Source organism: Erythrolamprus reginae, chromosome 1 (assembly GCF_031021105.1).
Source record: "Erythrolamprus reginae isolate rEryReg1 chromosome 1, rEryReg1.hap1, whole genome shotgun sequence".
NCBI lineage: Eukaryota > Metazoa > Chordata > Lepidosauria > Squamata > Dipsadidae > Erythrolamprus > Erythrolamprus reginae.
Genome location: NC_091950.1, coordinates 138,913,506 through 138,933,785, shown reverse-complemented (window position 1 = coordinate 138,933,785; position 20,280 = coordinate 138,913,506). Strand labels below are relative to the sequence as shown.

The following is a 20,280-nucleotide window of genomic DNA, read 5'->3' as shown; positions in this document are numbered from 1 at the left end:
AACAATCTTAAAATTCTAATTAAAAACTATCAATATCATTCATTCAGCAGTCAAACTAAGCATTCATCGGTCAGGGGGGAAGGTCTAAGGAACCCCAGGCTTGGCGGCAAAGATGAGTTTTTAAACTTTTTCGGAAGACAAGGAGGGTGGGGGCAGTATGAATCTCTGGGGGGAGCTGATTCCAGAGGGCCGTGGCCCCCACAGAGAAGGCTCTTCCCCTAGGTCCCGCCAGCCGACATTGTTTGGTCGACAGGACCCTAAGGAGACCAACTCTGTGGGACCTCACCGGTCGCTGGGATTCGTGCAGCAGAAGGCGGTCTTGGAGATAATCTGGTCCTGTGCCATGTAGGGCTTTATAGGTCATAACCAACACTTTGAATTGTGTCTGGAAACAAATTGGTAGCCAATGCAGTCCGCGGAGTGATGGTGAGATATGGGCATTTCTTGGAAGGTCCAAGACTGCTCGTGCGGCTGCATTTTGGACGAGCTGAAGTTTCCGAACATTCTTCAACAGTAGCCCCATGTAGAGAGCATTGCAGTAGTCGAACCTCGAGGTGATAAGGGCATGAGTTACCGTGAGCAAAGACTCCCAGTCCACGTAGGGTCGCAACTGGTGCACCAGGCGGACCCAGGCAAACGTCCCCCTCGCCACAGCTGAAATATGATGTTCTAATTTCAGCTGTGGATTGAGGAGGACGCCCAAGTTGTGAACCCTCTCCGAGGGGGTCAATAATTCCCTCCCCCCAGGGTGATGGATGGACAGATGGAATTGTCCTTGGGAGGCAGTACCCACAGCCACTCCGTCTTGTCTGGATTGAGTCTGAGCCTGTTAGCACCCATCCAGACCCTGACAACCTCCAGACACTGGCACATCACTTCCACTGCTTCTTTGAATGGACATAGGGTGGAGATGTACAGCTGAGTATCATCAGTGTACTGATGGTAACTCACCCCATGCCCTTGGATGATCTCACCCAACGGTTTCATGTAGATATTGAACAGCAGAGGGGAGAGGACCGACCCCTGAGGAACCCTACAAGGTAGGAACCTAGGAGTCGACCTCTGACCCCCCGCTAACACCGACTGCAACCAATCAGAGAGGTAGGAGGAGAACCACTATAAAATGGTGCCTCCCACTCCCAGCTCCTCCAGTCGGCGCAAAAGGATACCATGATCGATGGTATCGAAAGCCGCTGAGAGGTCAAGAAGCACCAGGACAGAGGATAAACCCCTGTCCTGGGCCCACCAGAGATCATCCATCAGCGCGACCAAAGCAGTTTCCGTGCTGTAGTGGGGTCTGAATCCTGACTGTTGAGGGCCTAGATAATCGGCTTCTTCCAAGGACTGCTGGAGCTGGAGTGCCACCACCTTCTCAACAACCTTCCTCATAAAGGGAAGATTGGAGACAGGATGGTAGTTGTTGAATACGGCTGCGTCCAGGGAAGGCTTCTTGAGGAGGGGGCACACAAGTGCCTCCTTGCACGGAGCCAGAAAGGACCTCTCCCTCAGAGAAGCGTTGGTAATCTCCTGAACCCAGCTCCGTGTCACCTCCCTGCTGGCCGAAACCAGCCAGGAGGGACACAGGTCCAGCAAACAGGTGGCGGAACTCACAGCTCCAATGGCCTTGTCTACTTCATCAGGTGTCACCAGGTCAAACTCGCCCCAAACAGATGGATTAAGACGGGCCCATAACCTCAACTGACTCGTTGTCAGCCGACTCTGCACTCCAATTGGAGTCAAGATCAGTCCGGATCTGAGCGATTTTGTCTGTGAAAATCTGATTAAAAGCCTCGGCACTACACTGCAAGGGCTCCCCAACTCCTCCCTGGTTAAGAAGGGAGCGAGTCACCCTGAACAGGGCGGCCGGGCGGGATTCCACAGATGCAAACAGGCTGACATTGTATGCACGGCTTGTCGACCTGATTGCCACTTTGTAAATCTCAATATGAGCTTTTACAAATGTTTGGTCAGATTCGGATCTGGTCTTTCTCCAACGCTTCTCTAGAGTTCTCTTCTGGTGTTTCATTCCCCGGAGCTCCTCGGTAAACCGAGGAGACCTCCAGGGTCTGTTGCCAGAGAGAGGTCCCAAAGGCGCAATTCGGTCGAGAGCCTCCGTTGCAGCCCTATTCCAGGTTGCAGCAAGCGACTCCGCCGAGCTGTGGACAAGTAAATCCGACAAAACCTTAAGCGCCCTTTGAAAGCCTTCTGGATCCATCAGGCGTCTGGGGCGGAACCTCCTAATCGGTTCCGCCTCCCTGCAGGGGAGGATTGGAGCCTTAAAATCAAGCCGCAATAGAAAATGATCTGACCGTGACAAAGGCAATGTCTCTAAGCCCCTTAATATCAGATCATTACTCAACTGTCCCGAGAGGAAAACCATGTCGAGAGTGTGCCCCCTCTCATGGGTCGGGCCCTGAACTACTTGGGTCAGATTCATGGTTGCCATGGTGGTCATGAATTCCTGCGCCAACCCAGAGGATCCGCCGAGCGACGGCAGATTAAAATCCCCCAAGACAATAAGTCTGGGGGACTCCACCGCCAGCCTGGCCACCCCCTCAAGTAGCGCAGGCAGAGCTGTTGACACACAGCTGGGAGGCAGGAACGTGAGCAACAAGTCCACCTGTACCCCTAGGTCCAACCTCATAAGAAGGGACTCACAGCCCGCAATCTCAGGGCAGCAAGCCTACGCAGTTTGATGGTCTTCTTGGCTATAATTGCCACTCCTCCCCCCTTCCCTGGGGTTGTGGCTGGTGCCACACCTGAAAAGGTTGATTCTCTTCTTGATTAGTTTCCATCCGTCCTTCAGGTTCTGTAAGAACAGATTGACATCCACCCCCTCTTCTTTGTATTGGTTTATTGTATAATCAGTGAGATGTTCAGAGTGGATTTGGCATATCTGTCTACTTAGTGAGTCCTTTCCAAGGACCTGGGATAGGCAGATGTAGATATCTGATGCTTGCATAAACAATTAAAACAAACACACAATTATTTAAGCAACATTGAGGCTTGGTAAAACTTGCTTTATCAACAACTCAGCCTGGGGAAAAAGACTAGTCATCGCTGCTTTCCCAAAATCTATCTGCATTTCCCAGGAAAGGCTGTTTTATGATGCAGACACCACGACAGAGAGGTACCCTTTTGAGATCCCTCCAGAACAGGAGTCCCCAACCTTGACCACTTTAAGACTTGTGGACTTCAACTCCCAGCTTTGCTGGCTGAGGAATTCTGGAAATTGAAGTCCAAAAGTCTTAAAATGGCCAAGGTTGGAGACCCCTGCTCCAGATGGCATTTTACCCAAGGAACTCAAAATATGCCCATCATGCCATAGTTGTATGGTGGGTAAAAACTACCAGGGATAAGATGATCCTACTCGGACCCCACTCCGAGTCCTAATTATCTAAATAATAATAATAATAATAATAATAATAATAATAATAATAATAATCTGGCCCCATGATGACATACTGATCTTGCTCCAGAACCCTTCTGAAAACCAGTATAGCTCATACAGCAACAATGCTGTGTGAAGCTCCTGCTATTGTACCCATTATTACCTGTGCCACTACATTCTGAATTAGCTGCAGCTAAGAGAGCTGAAGTAAGAATGGATAACTTAAATCCTACTAAGATGGAGTGGCTATAGGTGGCTATTTGCACTGCTCAGATCTCGGAATAATTCACCTTTTATCTTGTTAAGGTTAGTATGCAATCTGGAGGTCTACTTGGATTTGGATCCCATTTGATCAGGATCCTGTTTGAACAGCAGGCGTCAGCTGCAGCTAAGAAGGTCTTTGGAAAACTCCATTTGACACACCAATTTTGCCCTTTCCTAAATCCTGGAGGAAGCCTTCAGTCAGTCATTCATTCCATAACCTGACTACTCCAAAGCTATCTACATAGTGCTGCCCTTGAAAAATAGAGAAGGTATCCCTTTAAGGCTCCTCAGGGAACAATCTTAATTGATCCAGATTGTGGCTTGCCTTGGAATGCCCATGCAACACCTCTGCTTTGCAAGCTGTGCCGATTGCTGGTTTGCTTCTGAGCGTTATTCAAACTGCTGGCTGTTACCTACATACCATAAGGCCTGGCTATCTGAGGGACCAGCTGTCTCCTACAGTCAATTTTGCATGCACCAGGTTCCTTCAAGTAAACAACCCCACCCAGGCGGGTTGCCGATATCACCGCTACCAGTGCGCTTTGAGTCTCTGGCATGCGCATGCATGGGTCCCAGGAAGATTTTGCTTCTGCGCAGGAAGCAAAATCTCACGGGGGGATGCACACGGTCATGAGATTTCAGTGATTTCTTTGCTTCCGTGCATGCACAAAAGCAAAAAAATCGCTGAAATCTCTCTTTTGCGTCCCCTCACAAGATTTTGCTTCCTGCTCATGTGCTGAAACAAAATCTCACTGGGACACATGCGCGTCAGAGACCCAAAGCTGTACGTGCAGCTCCAGTTTTACTATCGGTGTAGTGTCCTCATCCGTACCAGAAGGAACCTGCTACTGATTCCACCTCTCAGAACTCTGGAAGTGTAGCAGAGATTGCCTTCTGGGATGAAGCTTCCCCTCAAGATCTGGATTGATTGATTGATTGATTGATTTTGTCCAATACACAATGAGGGTTTTAGTGGGTATATATCTATATACACATAGTAAAATCCATGATGAAGCTTATAGAGGAGATACTCATAGTAAAATATATCTAAGAAAGAATAGAAAAGAAGATATAGTAATAGAACATATCAATGAAATAGAAGAGATATAGGAATAGAAGAAAGGTATAGGACAGTGATGGTGAACCTATGGCACGGGTGCCACAGGTGGCACACGGAGACATATCTGTTGGCACACGAGCCGTTGCCCTAGCTCAGCTCCAACATGCATATGTGTGCCGGCCAGCTGATTTTTGGCTCTGGGAGGGCATTTCTGGCTTCCAGAGAGCCTCCGGGGGGATGGGGGAGGGTGTTTTTACCCTCCCCTGGTGCCTGGGGAGGGCAAAACACGAGCCTACTGGGCTCACCAGAAGTTGGGAAACAGGCTGTTTCTGGCTTCCAGGGGGTGGGGGAAGCTATTTTTGCCCTCCCCAGGCATTGAATTATGGTTGTGGGCACTCGTGTATGCACAATAGCACGCACACACATTCTTTTGGCATCTGAGGAAAAAAAAGTTCGCCATCACTGGTATAGGAGATATAGGAGAGCAATAGGACAGGGGACGGAAGGCACTCTAGTGCACTTGTACTCGCCCCTTACTGACCTCTTAGGAATCTGGATAGGTCAACCGTAGATAATCTAAGGGTAAAGTGTTGGGGGTTTGGGGATGACACTATGGAGTCCGGTAATGAGTTCCGCACTTCGATAACTCGGTTGGCCTCTACTCTGTTTTTGTTAAGAGTAGTTTTTGATGATCTGACTCTTTACCCCAGGCTTATGATGAGGAAGATCTCTGACTTCATTGTGCTTGACATTTTTTTCTTTACTTTTTATGTTTTATGTATTTTATTGTAATTTGTTTAATTGTTGTGGGATGCCTAAAGTCCTTGTGAATTAGGTGGTATAAAAGTTTAATACATCAGGATCATCATCAACATCATGGAGAGAGACAAAAAGGACAGATTTGTAGCTGAAAGTTGCAGTCTTATGCACACTTCGCATTATCTCCAACTCCATCCTTGCCACCAATCCTTGCATCTAAAATTTTTGCAGGTCTTATTAAAAAGGAAAAGAAAAAGGGAAACCGAAGCAAAATCATAAGCGCAACTTCGGTTTCACTTAGTGACCATCCTGCTTAATAACCAAGTTGCTGGCTCCAATTGTGGTCACGAAACAAAGACTACTTGCAAATGTTAAAGCCTAAAGGAGAGCTGAAGTAAGATCCTAAGTACAGTTGTGGTTTCGCTTAGCAACCAATTGTGCCAAACGAGGACTAGTCATAACAATAAATCAAACAAAAAGATCCAGTACAAGTAAATCAAATTAGGTTTAAAAGAAAAAGTAAAAACAACAAAATGGCTTGGCAACCACAAAACACACATAAAGAAGATTTACTGCCTCCAGTGTCTTCTATTTACTCTTCTAAATTGCTTTTCAATAATACGTTCTCCATACCTCTGTAGCTAGTTTCTTCCCTAGGGCAAAAGCAATGGGATGCATGTTGAGATCAGGATCTTTACGAAAGCAGTTCGGTTTGGCATGATGCTGGAAATGCAAATTATTCCACCATTTGGCAGGAAATCCCTAGATGAAAGGAGAAAGAGTAGACTTTAAGATTGTATGAAGACAAAAAGGAAAGCCTCCCTAAAGGCCAGGACACTTACTTTCAGCAGACTCAAGACGACCTTATGGGCAACATGGTTTCCGTTGGATGTTTTAAAGACTGAAAGATGTCCCAAATCATGTTGGAGCCAGGACAGTTGGGTCTGCAAAAAATATGTTTTTTTAAAAAAATGAAGTTAATTTCATATACTGCACAATACAGAACTAAATCAAACACATTTTGGAGAGATATTCATGATAAATAAAATAAAACTGCAATATTTAATCTGTTGAAAAGGCTCTAATCAATCCCTGTCTATACATTTGGACCATGGATTATCTATATTTAATTGCCAGGACTGCTGCCATTAAGTGATGCAGTCACATTATATTGCACTTTACAACTGTATCATTTAGTAATGGAAATTCCAGCCCGAATTACTGAAGTTAATAATTCCCTGTAATTTGATTCCGACCTGGAAACCAGGTGCCAACTGTACTGCCATTAAATTACAAATTGTGAAAATATCCCAGATGCTAAGATTGTTATGCTGTGTGACATAAAAAATAATGCTGCTGTTGCAATACAGAACCCCCCCTCCCAAATCTAGTGTTACTGTAGTTAGCTATCTTATGTCTCACTTTAGTGAAATTGTTTAGAACCTTCACATACACAGAAAAAGATACCAATTCTTATTTTATGACAAGATCCATACCGTACCTGAGCAATAGTAAAGAACGCGACACCTGTGAAGAATGGTATTGAAGATGTGCCAAAATGCCAGATTATCAACCAGGCACAGATATCGAACAATATAATATGAAGAAAAATCAGAAAGAAAAACAGGAGGTTTGGCGTCAAAAGTCCCATTTTCTCAACTGTGGATCGCAGTTCCCGGAAGTCTTTAGCAAGCAATTGCTGTGGGGGAGAACCCAACAATAGTTGTCATTCACTATAATATAATATGATAATACAGTGTTCCCTCGATTTCCACGGGGGATGCGTTCCGAGACCGCCCGCGAAAGTCGAATTTCCGCGAAGTAGAGATGCGGAAGTAAATACACCATTTTTGGCTATGGACAGTATCACAAGCCATCCCTTAACACTTCAAACCCTTAAATTACCATTTCCCATTCCCTTAAAAACCATTTACTCACCATTATTACTGGTACTCACCATTGAATAATACACTTAGTGATCCTGATATTTATAAACATAATTATTTATTAACAATAATTTTTTTTTGTTATTTATTTGCAAAAATTATTAGTTTGGCGATGATATATGACGTCATCAGGTGGGAAAAAATGTGGTATAGGAAAAAAACCCACGATGTATTTTTAATTAATATTTTTTGAAAAACCGTGGTATAGGCTATTCGCGAAGTTTGAACCCGCGAAAATCGAGGGAACACTGTAATCACACATAACATGGCTACAAATAATATGAAATGTTGACTATAAAATGTAATTCCTCAAGATTTTGATTAGTATTGTTTTAGATTTTGACAACCATCTTGATACTGCCTAGTTTGTATGATGCGTTTATCTCATTTTATACGGTATTTATGTAAATACTACTCTGAATTCAGAGCCAGATCCAAGAAACAGTAACTGGCTGCAAGACAAACAATTATACAGTGGAACCCCGACATAAGAGCTGCTCTACTTAAGAGCAACTCGAGATAAGAGCTGGGAGGGGAGAGATATTTTTGTTCTACTTACAAGCCCAAATTCGAGATACAAGCGCCAAGGAGCTGTCTCCTGAAGCCAAACGCTAACTTCCGCGTTCGGCTTCAGGAGACAGCTGCGAAGCGGCGCGCGTGTTTTAAAAGGTTGCAGCCGGCCTGGGGGGCTCGGGGGGGTGCTTGCAGCTTTCTTTCTTGCTCTTTTTCTTTCTCTCTTTTACCTTCCCTTCCTCTATTTCTTCTTTTCTTTCTCCTTCCCACCTTCTTCCCTCCCTCCCTCCCTCCCTTCACTCATTCCTCTCTTACTCTCCCCTTTCATAAGTTTCCTTGCTTCCTTCCTCTGTTCCTGTCCCTTCCCCCTTTCTTTCTTGCTCTTTTTCTTTCTCTCTTTTACCTTCCCTTCCTCTATTTCTTCTTTTCTTTCTCCTTCCCACCTTCTTCCCTCCCTCCCTCCCTTCACTCATTCCTCTCTTACTCTCCCCTTTCATAAGTTTCCTTGCTTCCTTCCTCTGTTCCTGTCCCTTCCCTCTTTCCTTCCTTCCTTCCCACCCTCCGTCCATTCATTCACCCATTCCTCTCTTGATCGCTTAAAGCCGGTCCCTGGTGCAAAAAGGGTTGGGGACCTCTGTCCTACAGGATTGGGTGGCAGAGAAGTTGAACATATGTAAATTTAAAAGTTTAAGAAAGTTTACAAGTTAAGTGAAAGAAACTTCATTATTCATTTATATGTACATGTACATTTCTTCATTAAAAACATGTCTTTCTGCATAATTTAGACTAACTTTGTGAGTTTTTTGAGGGCTGGAACCAATTAAAATTATTTACATTAATTCCTATGGGGAAAAGTCATTCGAGATAAGAGCTGCTCGACTTAAGAGCCCAGGTCCGGAACGAATTAAACTCGTATCTCGAGGTACCACTGTACTGTACCATCTTACTCAGCTCTGATTCCTCTTATTTCATTTTTTTTAAAAAGTATTAAGGTCATCACATAAACAGTTCTCAGTGGCAAGAGTTCATTTATATGGCCACCCATTTGTTATGACTTTGGATGGCTTACAGGATTAAAAACAAACAACACCCCCAAACCTAACTCTCCCGCAGTCAGGAAATTCAAACATTTTCCCTACAGGTTCTGTGGGCGTAGCTTGCTGGGGGTGTGTGTGTGTCATGTGACTGGTAAGTGTGGCTAACTTTAAAAAAAAAACCTGTAGTTTAAAAAAAGATTCCAGCGATCAGTTGTGACAAGCAGCTATGCCTGCGATGTCAGAACTTTTTTTTAAAAAAGTGTTTTTAGTACCTAACCATAGTAAAAATACTTTTTAAAAGTTTTTTAAATTTTCTGGTGATTGTGTGGCACAGTGACTGTCAGAATCTTTTTTTAAAAAAAACTTTTTGAAAGCATTTTTTTTACTACCCGTTCGGGCACCCAGAGTGTGCCTTTTTTTTTTTTAACTAAATCTAGGGCAGAAACAATAGGAGAAAGGATACTGCCTTATGCAATGGAAGGCTTCACAGACAATGACCAGCTTGTCGAATTATACCTGAAAGCTTATGGGGAACCAGTATAGTTCTCAGAGCATCAGTGTTATATAGGCATAACAATAAATGACAAAAACTGCCCATACAGCTACATTTTGGACTAACTGCAGAGTCCAGGTACACTTCAAAAGCAGCCTGCTGTACAGTCAGACAAAGAAAAAAATGGTGAGGCCTATTACCTCACTCTTTTAGCTTACCAGAATTGTATACAATCTGAATTTTGTTTCATGTGAACAGGGCTGGTAGTCTCCCATCCGCTAATCCTTATTTATCAGTGCTACACAGAAGTGGTCCTCAAGAAGTGGTCCTCAAGTTCATTCAAGAATATTCAAAGTTACAAAGGCACTGAATGAAGAGGCATACAACTGGTCTTCAAGTCATCACAATGCACTTGGGAACCAGCTTGAATTTATGACCAGTTGCAGTGTTCCGTAATCCATGTGACCCCCATTTGTGAGCTTCCCGACTGGCAAACAGACAGGGAAGGTTGCCCGTTGGTTGGTTAAATCTCCTTTGCCCACAGCCTTTCTTCATTCTCACTTACCACACCCACTTCACTTGCATATAAGCACATCCTCTTTTCCTGGCCTCCCTGTGCTCAAACAGATGCACTCAGCCTGCACTCTCTATTCCTACTTTCCCTGCACACATACACTCTACACTACCTTGGGATCTTTCTGTGTCTGCACTGCATTGCAGCACTCCCTCCCCCAACTTATGTATGGTAATTTAATTTAATTTATTTGATTTATAAGCCGCCCAACTCCTTCCGGACTTTGGGTGGCAATCCTAGGCTTCCTGCCCGCACCCACATTTTACCTGGAATTCCTTCCACTTCCATATCTGAAGTTACGACCCTGGACTGCCTACATTGCCAACTCTAAGTGAAGTGGGCAACCAGTGGTTGTCTAGTGCTTAACTACGATCCCTAATATCCCTCATTGTGCTAACTGTAGTTGTTAAAGGACAGAGATTTCTTATTTCTAGTGTACAATCAGTAACAGAATAGAATTCTGATTTTAGTTTTATCTGTATTTTTTAAAGCATATAAATATTTCTGTATTCCCAATTCTGATGTCTTACAAATACTCACATTTTTGCTGGGTTCACAATTTGGTTGATCATGTGCCAGTTCCCCTATCAGCAATGAATTCAAATACTTGGTTGGTTCAGCCTTACTCAGGTGAAATGCTGTGAATGCATCCTGAGAGAAAAGTTGTTATATTAAACAGAATGAGAAACACAGATTTAAACTAAACTTAAACTGAAAAGTAGTCACAGAGAGCTTAAATTTAAAACAGTAGCATATATTATACCTGGGGTGGGCAATTAATTTTGCCATAGGGCCGCATGAGAAATTGGGATGGTTTTAGAGGGCCGGACTAATATAATTAACTCAGTTCTACGCAATACTGTATATTATTGGATAGAACTGAGTTAAATATATTATACTTATAAATTATAATTATATATTATATATATTATATATTATATCTTGAACACCCAGTTCTAATCTAGAAAAGTTATATATTATATTATATATTATAATTATAAATTAATTGCCCACCCCTGGTATATAGTACACATATGCTGATAACAGATGCTAAGTGAAAAAAGCTGAAATCATTTGGTCATTATCACTTCCCTATACTGTAATTCCAAATTATGAAACATTATGATCCTGGAAAGTGCCTTTATCCAATTTTAAGTTAATAATTCTTTCAATTCATATTTCATTTTTTTTTTAAATCCTAAAGTTGTCTAGTTTTTTTCTACTTCTATTTTTATCTAGAAAGGAACTTGTTTGCTTTCCAAAGAAGGAGAGAGATTAATATTTAATTGTTTTATATTTCCAGAACAATACCATTTCCTGTCTCCTTCCTTCTTCCCTCCATTTCTCCTTCCTTCCTTCCTTCCCCTCCTTCCTTCCCTCCATTCTCAGTCTTCCAATTCTCTCTCTGCTCCCCAACCTGATTTCCCCCCACTGAGAGTGGGAGAGGTTCCACCGCAAATTCCAAAAGGTTAAGTCAACTTATGGGAAAGGTGGAGAGGGCGAGGCGAGAGCTCCGGTGTAGGCACTGCCACTTTTTCACCTCTGCGCGCAGGTGGCGAGGCCGTCCGACTCCACCACGCACACAGGTTGGTCCGGTTACAGACAGCGGGTGGGCCAGATGCGGCCCGCGGGCCGCATATTGCCCAGGTCTGCATTATACAATCAGTGTCCACTGATTACATCCAGAGTTTGAGCAGTAAGCTGGGAGTCATTATTCAAAAATTAGTACACAAAATTTTGGTTTCATTCATACTTGTTATATTTAATATTTTTAATTAACTTTGGCTAAACATTTCCAGAGATCTTTAGAAGCTGTATCCAAGGCTTTTGGGGACATGTAACCTTGGATCGTCATCTCATACTAAAACATATCCTGCAGCAAAAGCTTGCATACATTCACTTTTAAGAAATCCTGGAGGTGATGGTCATAAATGTTTCAAAAAGGATTTGGAAGAACTGTTTTGGATCTCATTATGCTTGTCCATATTCATTTAAGCAGGTTTGTGTTTTCCAGGCAAAATCCTCAAAAGTACTAGTAGCTGTATAAAGAGTCCCCTTGATTTAAAAAAAACACCTCTTTAAAGCAGTCACAACTCTTTTTTTGGCTTACACAGAAGTCTGAAAATAATAAATCTCTTTTAATTAATTGTAGAAAATGCTTTGCAACCACATCCTTCTTAATTCATCATTACTTCTTATGTATGTGTATATGTTTACTCATATACATACATGCATATGTGTATGCATATATACACACATGTTTAACAATTACTAGTAATCTGAATACCTAATTTGCTAAATTTAAGAAGTTTAGCCAAATTCTTTTATTGGTCAAATATTTTCCTATAATCACATGTGACCATATATCACTTGCATTCAAAAGCAAAAGACATTTTGGAGCATATATGATGATGATAGTTAACATCTTTCCTCAATTCTTCATGTGTGATAGACAATAATCTTTCTCATTATGAAGTTATTATCAACTAGTCCACGCATATGTCTTGCACCCAACTACACAGACACAAAACACACACACACCAATCTGGATGCTTTTTCTCCATTCCCAAACAGCAAAGAGAGTTTTCTAAAAACTAATGAATTTTCTCTGTAACTTCTACTCTTTCAACATAGACAAGCTCAGCACTGTCATCTGAACATCTTGCTGATAAAGTATTTTCTATTAGATGTAAATCACATTGTACCTTACAATCAAGGTTTCTTGAGAATCATTAAGTGTTGTGCCTCATGATTCTTGACAGATGCATATTTTATTTTATGTACACTGAGATATGCACTATGACAAATTCCTTCTGTGTCCAATCACATTGGCCAATAAAGAATTCTATTCTATTCTATTTAGCCAATATTTACAATTATATTTCTATGTTATGTATCATGTGTTAGGAAATCAAAATATGTATTCTGTGCAAACTTTAATCAAGCAGTCAAATAATTTATTAGTAAAACTTTCAAATATGATCAAATCAGTCTTGACATTACAAATGCTGGGAATCAAACTGAAGCTAAATAATTTTAAAATATTCCTGGCAAACATCACACTCTAACATTGTGATCATAAACACTTTTACTCAAACTTTACTTCTGGATTTCAATGAATTTTATATTCATTATAGGTACTTTGAAGCTAGACTGACTTTTTGAAACAGCAATGCTTTTAAAGAGTGCAGACTATATATTAAAACAAGAATTATAAAATAGCATTTTAATGAGGAGAACTGGCTCAAGTAACTTGTTGAACTTGTCAAACACCAATTAGTAATTAGTTAATATGAAATGAATTATACCAAGATTACACCAAGGCTGGCTGGAACAGTATTTAACCCTGGTATTCTGCTCTGGTCTACAAGGACCGGAAATGAAGCTTGAAACCCTGTAAAAAAATTTCCCTGCATATCTGAAACTTGAAATTCCATGACTTTTTCTCATTTGAGGGGTTCTTTCTAAAAGTGGTGGGGTTTTCTTTGGGGGGGGGGGGGTGTATAGTTTTTGCTGGGCAAAAAAAGTTACCAATGTTACCCTCAGGGTCCTTTTAGAGTATAAAAGGGTTGGTTCTAGCTACTGGAATGGTGTTTTTGAATACTTTTTTCACTAGTATACTGATTTGAACGTTTCTGAACACAAAGATATGAAAATTGATGCTTATTTGTTTATTTTGCTCAGAAACTCCCCCCGTTTTTGTGAAATTTTGTTCATTTTCATCTAGATTAGGCTGCAAAATCTTAATTTTTTGACCATCTTTGGCATTGAAATACTAATTTGAACATTCTGAACACAATATGAAAATTGAAATGAAAAAATTGATGCTTATTTCTTTATTTTGCTCAGAAAAGGGCCTCCCCTCCACGTTTGTGTGCACATTTTTCAATTTATAGATAGAATAGCCTGCCAAATCAGAATTTTTTGACCATCTTTAGCATTGGCATACTAACAAAGATGATTCAGGGGCTGGGGGATAAAACATAGGATGAAAGTTTGCAGGAGTTGTGTACATCTAATCTAAGGATGAGGGATGACATGATAGATGAGAGGCTGTTACAAAGAAGTGGGGGGAAACCTATTCTCCAAAGCACCTGAAGGCAGAAGCAATGGATGGAAACTAATCAAGGAGAGAACCAACCTAGACAAGAAGTAACAAATGGGAAACTTATCAAAGAGAGAACCAACTAAGAAACTGGCCAGCCATTTGTCCAGAATGGTATAGGGTTCCCTGCTTGGGCAGGGGCTGAACTAGAAGATCTCCAAGGTCCTTTTCCCTCTATTATTTCGGGATAGGTGTCGCTTTTGGCAATTCAAATGTCTCCCTGCTCAACTAGCACTCTAAGACGTAACTGTGTACTCACCGTGGCATCCTGACCAGCGTAGTGGGAAATCACCCTCGAGCCCCCCGGGTGCCGCTTGAAGAAGCTGCTAATGTCGTAGACCTTCCTGTCAATCACAAGCCACCTCTCCTGAAGATGAGGCTGAATCCGTCCAGTGCGCAGACCGATTTCTTCCCAAGTGAAAAAACGCCGGGAACAGATTTCGCTGCCGTTCGCCTTTTTCTCTCCCCCTACAGCCCCCACCCCGGTATCCTGTAGCGGAGGAGCCATTTATTCCAAAGGGTTAGATTCCTTGCTTCTCCAACAAGGATCTCCTCTACCAATCCCCAATTCCCGGACAAGACTGCGAGAGCAACTCTAGCAACAGAAAGGTCGAGCGCGCTCAATCAAGCCCTTGTTCTGGAACTCTCTCTCTTCGGCACCTGATTGGTCCGTCGAGCCGCTAAGAAACACCATTGGCTCTCCGGCGCCTCTCTTTAATTAGTGCTTGGCTCCTCACTTTTTTTATACTTCAATGTAACTGAGCCGTCTCCGTACATTTGATTAACGCTAAACGCCCATGGCAAGTTTTCCATCTTGCAAGTCCTCCTGGATTTCTTCCGCCTCAAGTACCAAACTCAGCACTTCTTTGCCTTTCCATAGCTTACTTTCCCCATGGTGCAAGCACTTCTTTCGTGAATCATTACCAGTCTTTACATACTGTCTACTAAGTAATATTCTCTGAATGACTTATTTTCATCAGGCTGGCACCTTAGGCCAAATAGGTTTTGCTGTGAAAAATACATGTTTTAGGGTAAAAGGTTTAGGACAATGAGTCTGCCAATGCCCCTGTTTACCAAGTTGTTTTTACACCGGATGAAACGTGGGGGTTTCATGAGGTTTCTCCTTCCCCTACCATTATTTTGAGAAGTGATTAAGAGAGAACGTGTATGTTGCAAGAGTGCACTAAGCGTTGCCATGCCCAATTTATCTTCCATGATCTTTGCAGCAAATTAGATGCAATAAATCCAGTTCATTTAGTCCCATAGGTGTCACTAAATTAAGATTTTTTTTGTTTGCCTGCAGGTAAGGAATGAGGAGGCTGTGCCCAGATGGTGCTATTCATCAGACGGGAGAAGAAGTAATAATTAACATTTAAGATAACTTCAACATGCATTATCCTGAAGTGCCACCTCCTGTTTAAAAAAGTTACACTGAATGGAATTGAAAAATATGAACTTTTAAACTACAAAAGCAAGAGTTAGCCCCTGCCACATGCATGAATTAGCATATTGGTAGTATGGTTGCACAGTCTTAGAGGTTCTAATTCACATGGAACATATAACCTAAACTACGTCTCACTTGATGAAGATTAAAGGGGGTAAACTCTTAAAAAGCCCTCAATGATTAAATTCACCTGTCATTACCGTGGTTATTCAGGAAATTCTAATTTCCAACAAATCAGAACTTATTGAAGCACAATTTGGAAACTTTCAATCTAAGAACTCCCAATCTTTTGGGATCAGCAAGTACACTGACATTTTGGGACCATGTTGTAGCTGTTCAGAGAAAATGGCTGCCACATTTGGTTTGCCTATTTACAAAATGGCTGTCACAAAGGGTGTGGTCTTTCATAAAACAGCCCTCCATTGTGTACTGTACAATACAGAATGGTAAGTGATGAAATAGCTTGCTGCTGCTCCAGCTTTCATTTTGTCTTTTTCTCTGAATTGATGGTATACAGTATTTCTAAACATTTGCTTATGTTCAGTTTCCATTTTTAATTTCTCAGAGCATCTATATAATTGCTCTATGTGGAATACAAGATCTCTAAAATATAGATAACTCTGGAGGCTGTTAAAAATGTAGAACATGATAGAAATTGGGGAGCCACAAAAGAGATGTCTGTTGGCTCATTAGTGGCTGCAATGTGTTGAAGTCCCTGCCTAAGGCTAATTTAATATAGCGCTCAGTTTAAAATAGACAATTTTAATATATATTTTCTGGGCTATCAAGAGTTTTTATTTACTCGGACTATCTCCACCATACTTCCCTGTTTCCTGCAGACACTCATTATTATATACTCTCCTTTAGTGGACAAACTGCCTCCTCCTGCAGCCACAGATTTCACATATTGACTCATCAGTCCAGATCACCTGTTGCCATTTTTCTATACCCCAATTCCAATGTTTTTGTGCATAGTTGAGTCACCTTGCCTTGTTTCCACAAATTCACTGGACAGTAGATGGATGTACCTGGGTCCCACTAGTTTGTGCCACTTCTGTGCTTATGGCACTGTTGGACATCTCTTGATGTGGTACTAAAGGTATCATTGGATAATCACATAAGTGTCAGGCCGAAGCTATTTTTGTTGGGATCTTCAATCTGCCACACTTTAGACTATTCTACTGAGCATTCTCTATTGTGAGAGAATGGGAGGGAGGATTGTTTGAAGTTGCTGGCATGCAGCCATAACAAATTCTTTCTAGGAAGCCAAGGTCACCTTTTGTCTCTGAGCCTGCACAGAAGATGGGTGGACAACATGATGGATTTGTGGGTGTGGGGGCAAGGGCTTGAAATTTCAACTGGTGGTGAAACCCAAGGGACTTCAGATTCGGGTTTCACCTAGATGTACCAACATGGCTCTGTTAATAAATGGGAACTTTGAGGGATACTTTGCCTTGGATTCTGATTTAATTTTGGGTGCTATTTGGAACCCTGACATTAAGGGTGATAGCATGGCTCTTGGCTTCTGTTTTCCATGATCTCATGTTCATGCAAACTCTTACCCCCCGGGGAAGAAGTAAAAGGCTTATTATTGGGGAGAACTGATCTATAAGCACAAGACGTGTCAATTGCGAACAATAAAGAGTTCTTTAAATTTTTTAACTTCAATAATATGTTATCTTGTTCTTTCCTTGGGAGGGCACCAAAGGCATTAATGAGATCAGTTTCTGTGCTGTTAAGTACATCTTCACCGAACAGAGCAGCTCTCCCCTCAACCACTCTGTACTTTTAAATAAAGGTAACCGCTGATTGGTTTAAGTCGCGGCCAAGGGAAACCTTGGCGCGAAAGTTTAAAAAAGAGGAACTCCCGGTGTGGCTTTAGCCTGTAGCTCGCAGTCACTTCCTACCTGCGAGCTGGTCACTTCAACTATTCCTGATTGCCAATAAAGAGCTGTTAACCTTCCTCAGCTTCCAGCCTCTGATTTAACACACTCAGCAGCAAAGTCCACAGCCTTCTTGGGTCACCAGCAGAGGGGAGATTCACTTCCCTTCCCTACTGGTCCGCAAATGTGAGTGTGCGCAAGGCTTCTGGTGAGGGGGGCTTGGCAGGCCAACTGCCTGATTCTATTTGCCTGACACTGAAGGAACAGTTGGCCTGTCATCCCACACCTGATCCTGTCTGCCTGATAATGGGAGCTGGAGGGCCTCCACAGGTGCACTTGTTCGTGTGTTTATTTTGCTGCCCCATGCTCCTTTATTGACCTTTGTTGTTTTGATGCAGGGAGGGCAGATGGGGCATTGGTGCTCGCGTGTGGCCGAGGAGGGTGCCTGGGGGGGAGTCTAATGCTATGGGGCATAGGCGGGGGGGCAGTTCTGTTCGGTTTTAGACTGGAGTACAGGTAGAGTGGCAGCAGTGAGAAGAGGTGGAAATGGGAAGTCCCTGATTTTTGCTGCCTCACATTGCCCACGGTGGCGTCCTAATTTTCACTCTCCCTCTCCATGCAGTTAATGCAGTTCAGCTGCCCCTCCCACCATGCCCCAGTTGCACACAAGCACTGATGCCCTGCCAGCCGCTCTCCCAGACATCAGAAACAGGGAGAGGAGGAGAGGAAAAAGGGAAAAAGGAAGAACAGTTTTGATCATAAACCTGGGAGGAATGTGATAAATGAGAAAGTAAACAGAAAATTCTTTTTTGGTTGATTTGATGGGTATATGATTAATATTAAATTGGAAAATGTTAAGAAGGTTAAAAATATTATTAAATGAATATACTGTAATGAAATTTGAAAATATGATACTGATGTATGTATGTATAAGCGCTCTGTCAAAACATTATTTAAATTGAAAATGAAACTTTTGTATTTTAAAATGAAAAAAAAAAATTAAAAAAAGAAAGAAACAGCCATGCACAAGCAGCCTTTGCCTGCCACCTCCCCCAGGCATCCTTCTCAGCTCCGCTTCCCCAAGGAGGTGCCTGGCTGCGCTTATATCCGCCTCAGAGCTTCTGCTGCTGCTACTGCCCCCTGGGGTGAACCAAAGGGAGAGCAGGCAAAACCAGATGAGGAGAGTCAAGATCAGGAGTGAAAAGGCGTGGCTGGGTGAGGCAAGACCAGGAGGCAGGGCCGCCATCAGGAATTTTGGGGCTCCATACAGCCTGAGTGTCTGCACCCCTCCCGCCATTTTAAAACTACTGCCCCCCAAATCCCGTGCCATACCACCATGGCCATACACCCTGGGCAAGCCCTCCCCCAGCCCTCTGAGGTTAAACACAGCCCTGATGTGGCCCTCAATGAAATTGAGTTTGACATCCCTGGCCTAGAGGCTAAATCCTATGACCAAGGGCTAAGATAACGAGTATGTTTAGCTCAACAAATAGAAAACTGAGGGGGAATATAATAGTAGCTTCCCAATCCTTAAAGGGCTGCCACAGAGCAGATGGCATCTATTTATTCTCCATGCCACCTGAAGGTAGTACAAGAAGCAATGGGTGGAACCTCACCAAGAGGAAATGCAATCTGGAAATAGGGAAAAACTTGGGACTGGGCGGCATATAAGTAAGTAAGTAAGTAAGTAAGTAAGTAAGTAAGTAAGTAAGTAAGTAAGTAAATAAATCCCTTCTTTTTTATTAAAAGAAATTAATAATTGAAAAAAACCAAAATCCATTACTATTAAAACTAAAACAACCAGCAAAACTATTAATAAAAACAGGTGAGGGCTGGTTTTTTCTCTGTTATTATTTAAGTGCTTTTACGATATGCTTTAAATCAAGAGTCACTTCTCTCTCTGTTTCTCTCTCTTTCCTGTCATTCTCTGCCTCAATCATTTTTCTCATTTCTCTTTTTTTCTCCCCTTTTTTCTATCATTTCTCTCTCTCTTCCTTCCACTCTTCTCTCTCTCTTCCTCTCTCTCACTCTCTTCCTTCCTCTCTCATCTCTTTCTCTCTCTCTCTCTCCCTCTCTCTTTCTCTATCTTGCTTTCTTCCTCTCACTCTCTTCCTTCCTCTCTCATCTCTTTCTTTCTCTCTCTCTCCCTCTCTCTTTCTCTATCTTGCTTTCTTCCTCTCTCTCACTCTCTTCCTTCCTCTCTCATCTCTTTCTTTCTCTCTTTCTCTATCTTGTTTTCTTCCTCTCACTCTCTTCCTTCCTCTCTCATCTCTTTCTTTCTTTCTTTCTTTCTCTCTCTTTCTCTATCTTGCTTTCCCCCCTCTCTCACTCTCTTCCTTCCTCTCTTATTTCTTTCTTTCTCTCTCTCTCTTTCTCTATCTCTCCCCCTCTTGCTCTCTGTTTTTCTCACTTTCCCTCTCTTGCTTTCTCTCTCTCACTCTTTCTCTCTTGTTTTCTTTCTCTCTCTCATTCTCTCTCTCTTGCTATCTCTTTCTCTTCCCCCTCTTTCTCTCTCTCTCTCTTTCTCACTTTCTCTCTATCTTGTTCTGTCGCTCTCACTCTCTCTCGTTCTCCGGAGGCTGGCAAAAGTGATTTTCAATGTCGGGGGCGCGCGGGCCGGCGCGCGCTCTCCCCATCCCCCTTTTCTTACTTTGAATGTTCCGGGTGGGCTGGCGGGGGGATGGGGAGCGCGCACGCCGGCCCACGCGCCCGACATTGAAAATTGCCTTCACCGGCCCACGCTGTGAGAACGCCTGCCCTGCCTCTCTTGCAGCGGAGGAGAAAGAGAGGCTGATCGGGTGGGGGGGCGGG

The 20,280-nt window shown here is 42.6% G+C and overlaps 1 protein-coding gene across 1 annotated transcript in view; it reads right to left on the bottom strand.

Moving 5' to 3' along the window:
- The window catches only part of LOC139158553 (acyl-CoA (8-3)-desaturase-like), a 28,049-nt gene extending 13,249 nt beyond the window's left edge, over positions 1–14,800 (bottom strand). Inside the window, exons 1-5 of the mRNA XM_070735873.1 lie at positions 14,402–14,800; positions 10,578–10,688; positions 6,976–7,173; positions 6,317–6,418; positions 6,108–6,236 (exon numbers count right to left, since the gene is read on the bottom strand). Of these exons, the coding sequence (XP_070591974.1) occupies positions 6,108–6,236; positions 6,317–6,418; positions 6,976–7,173; positions 10,578–10,688; positions 14,402–14,650 (789 nt within the window). The 5' untranslated portion in view covers positions 14,651–14,800. The remainder of the gene's footprint in view (positions 1–6,107; positions 6,237–6,316; positions 6,419–6,975; positions 7,174–10,577; positions 10,689–14,401) is intronic.
- Positions 14,801–20,280: the final 5,480 nt, after the last annotated feature.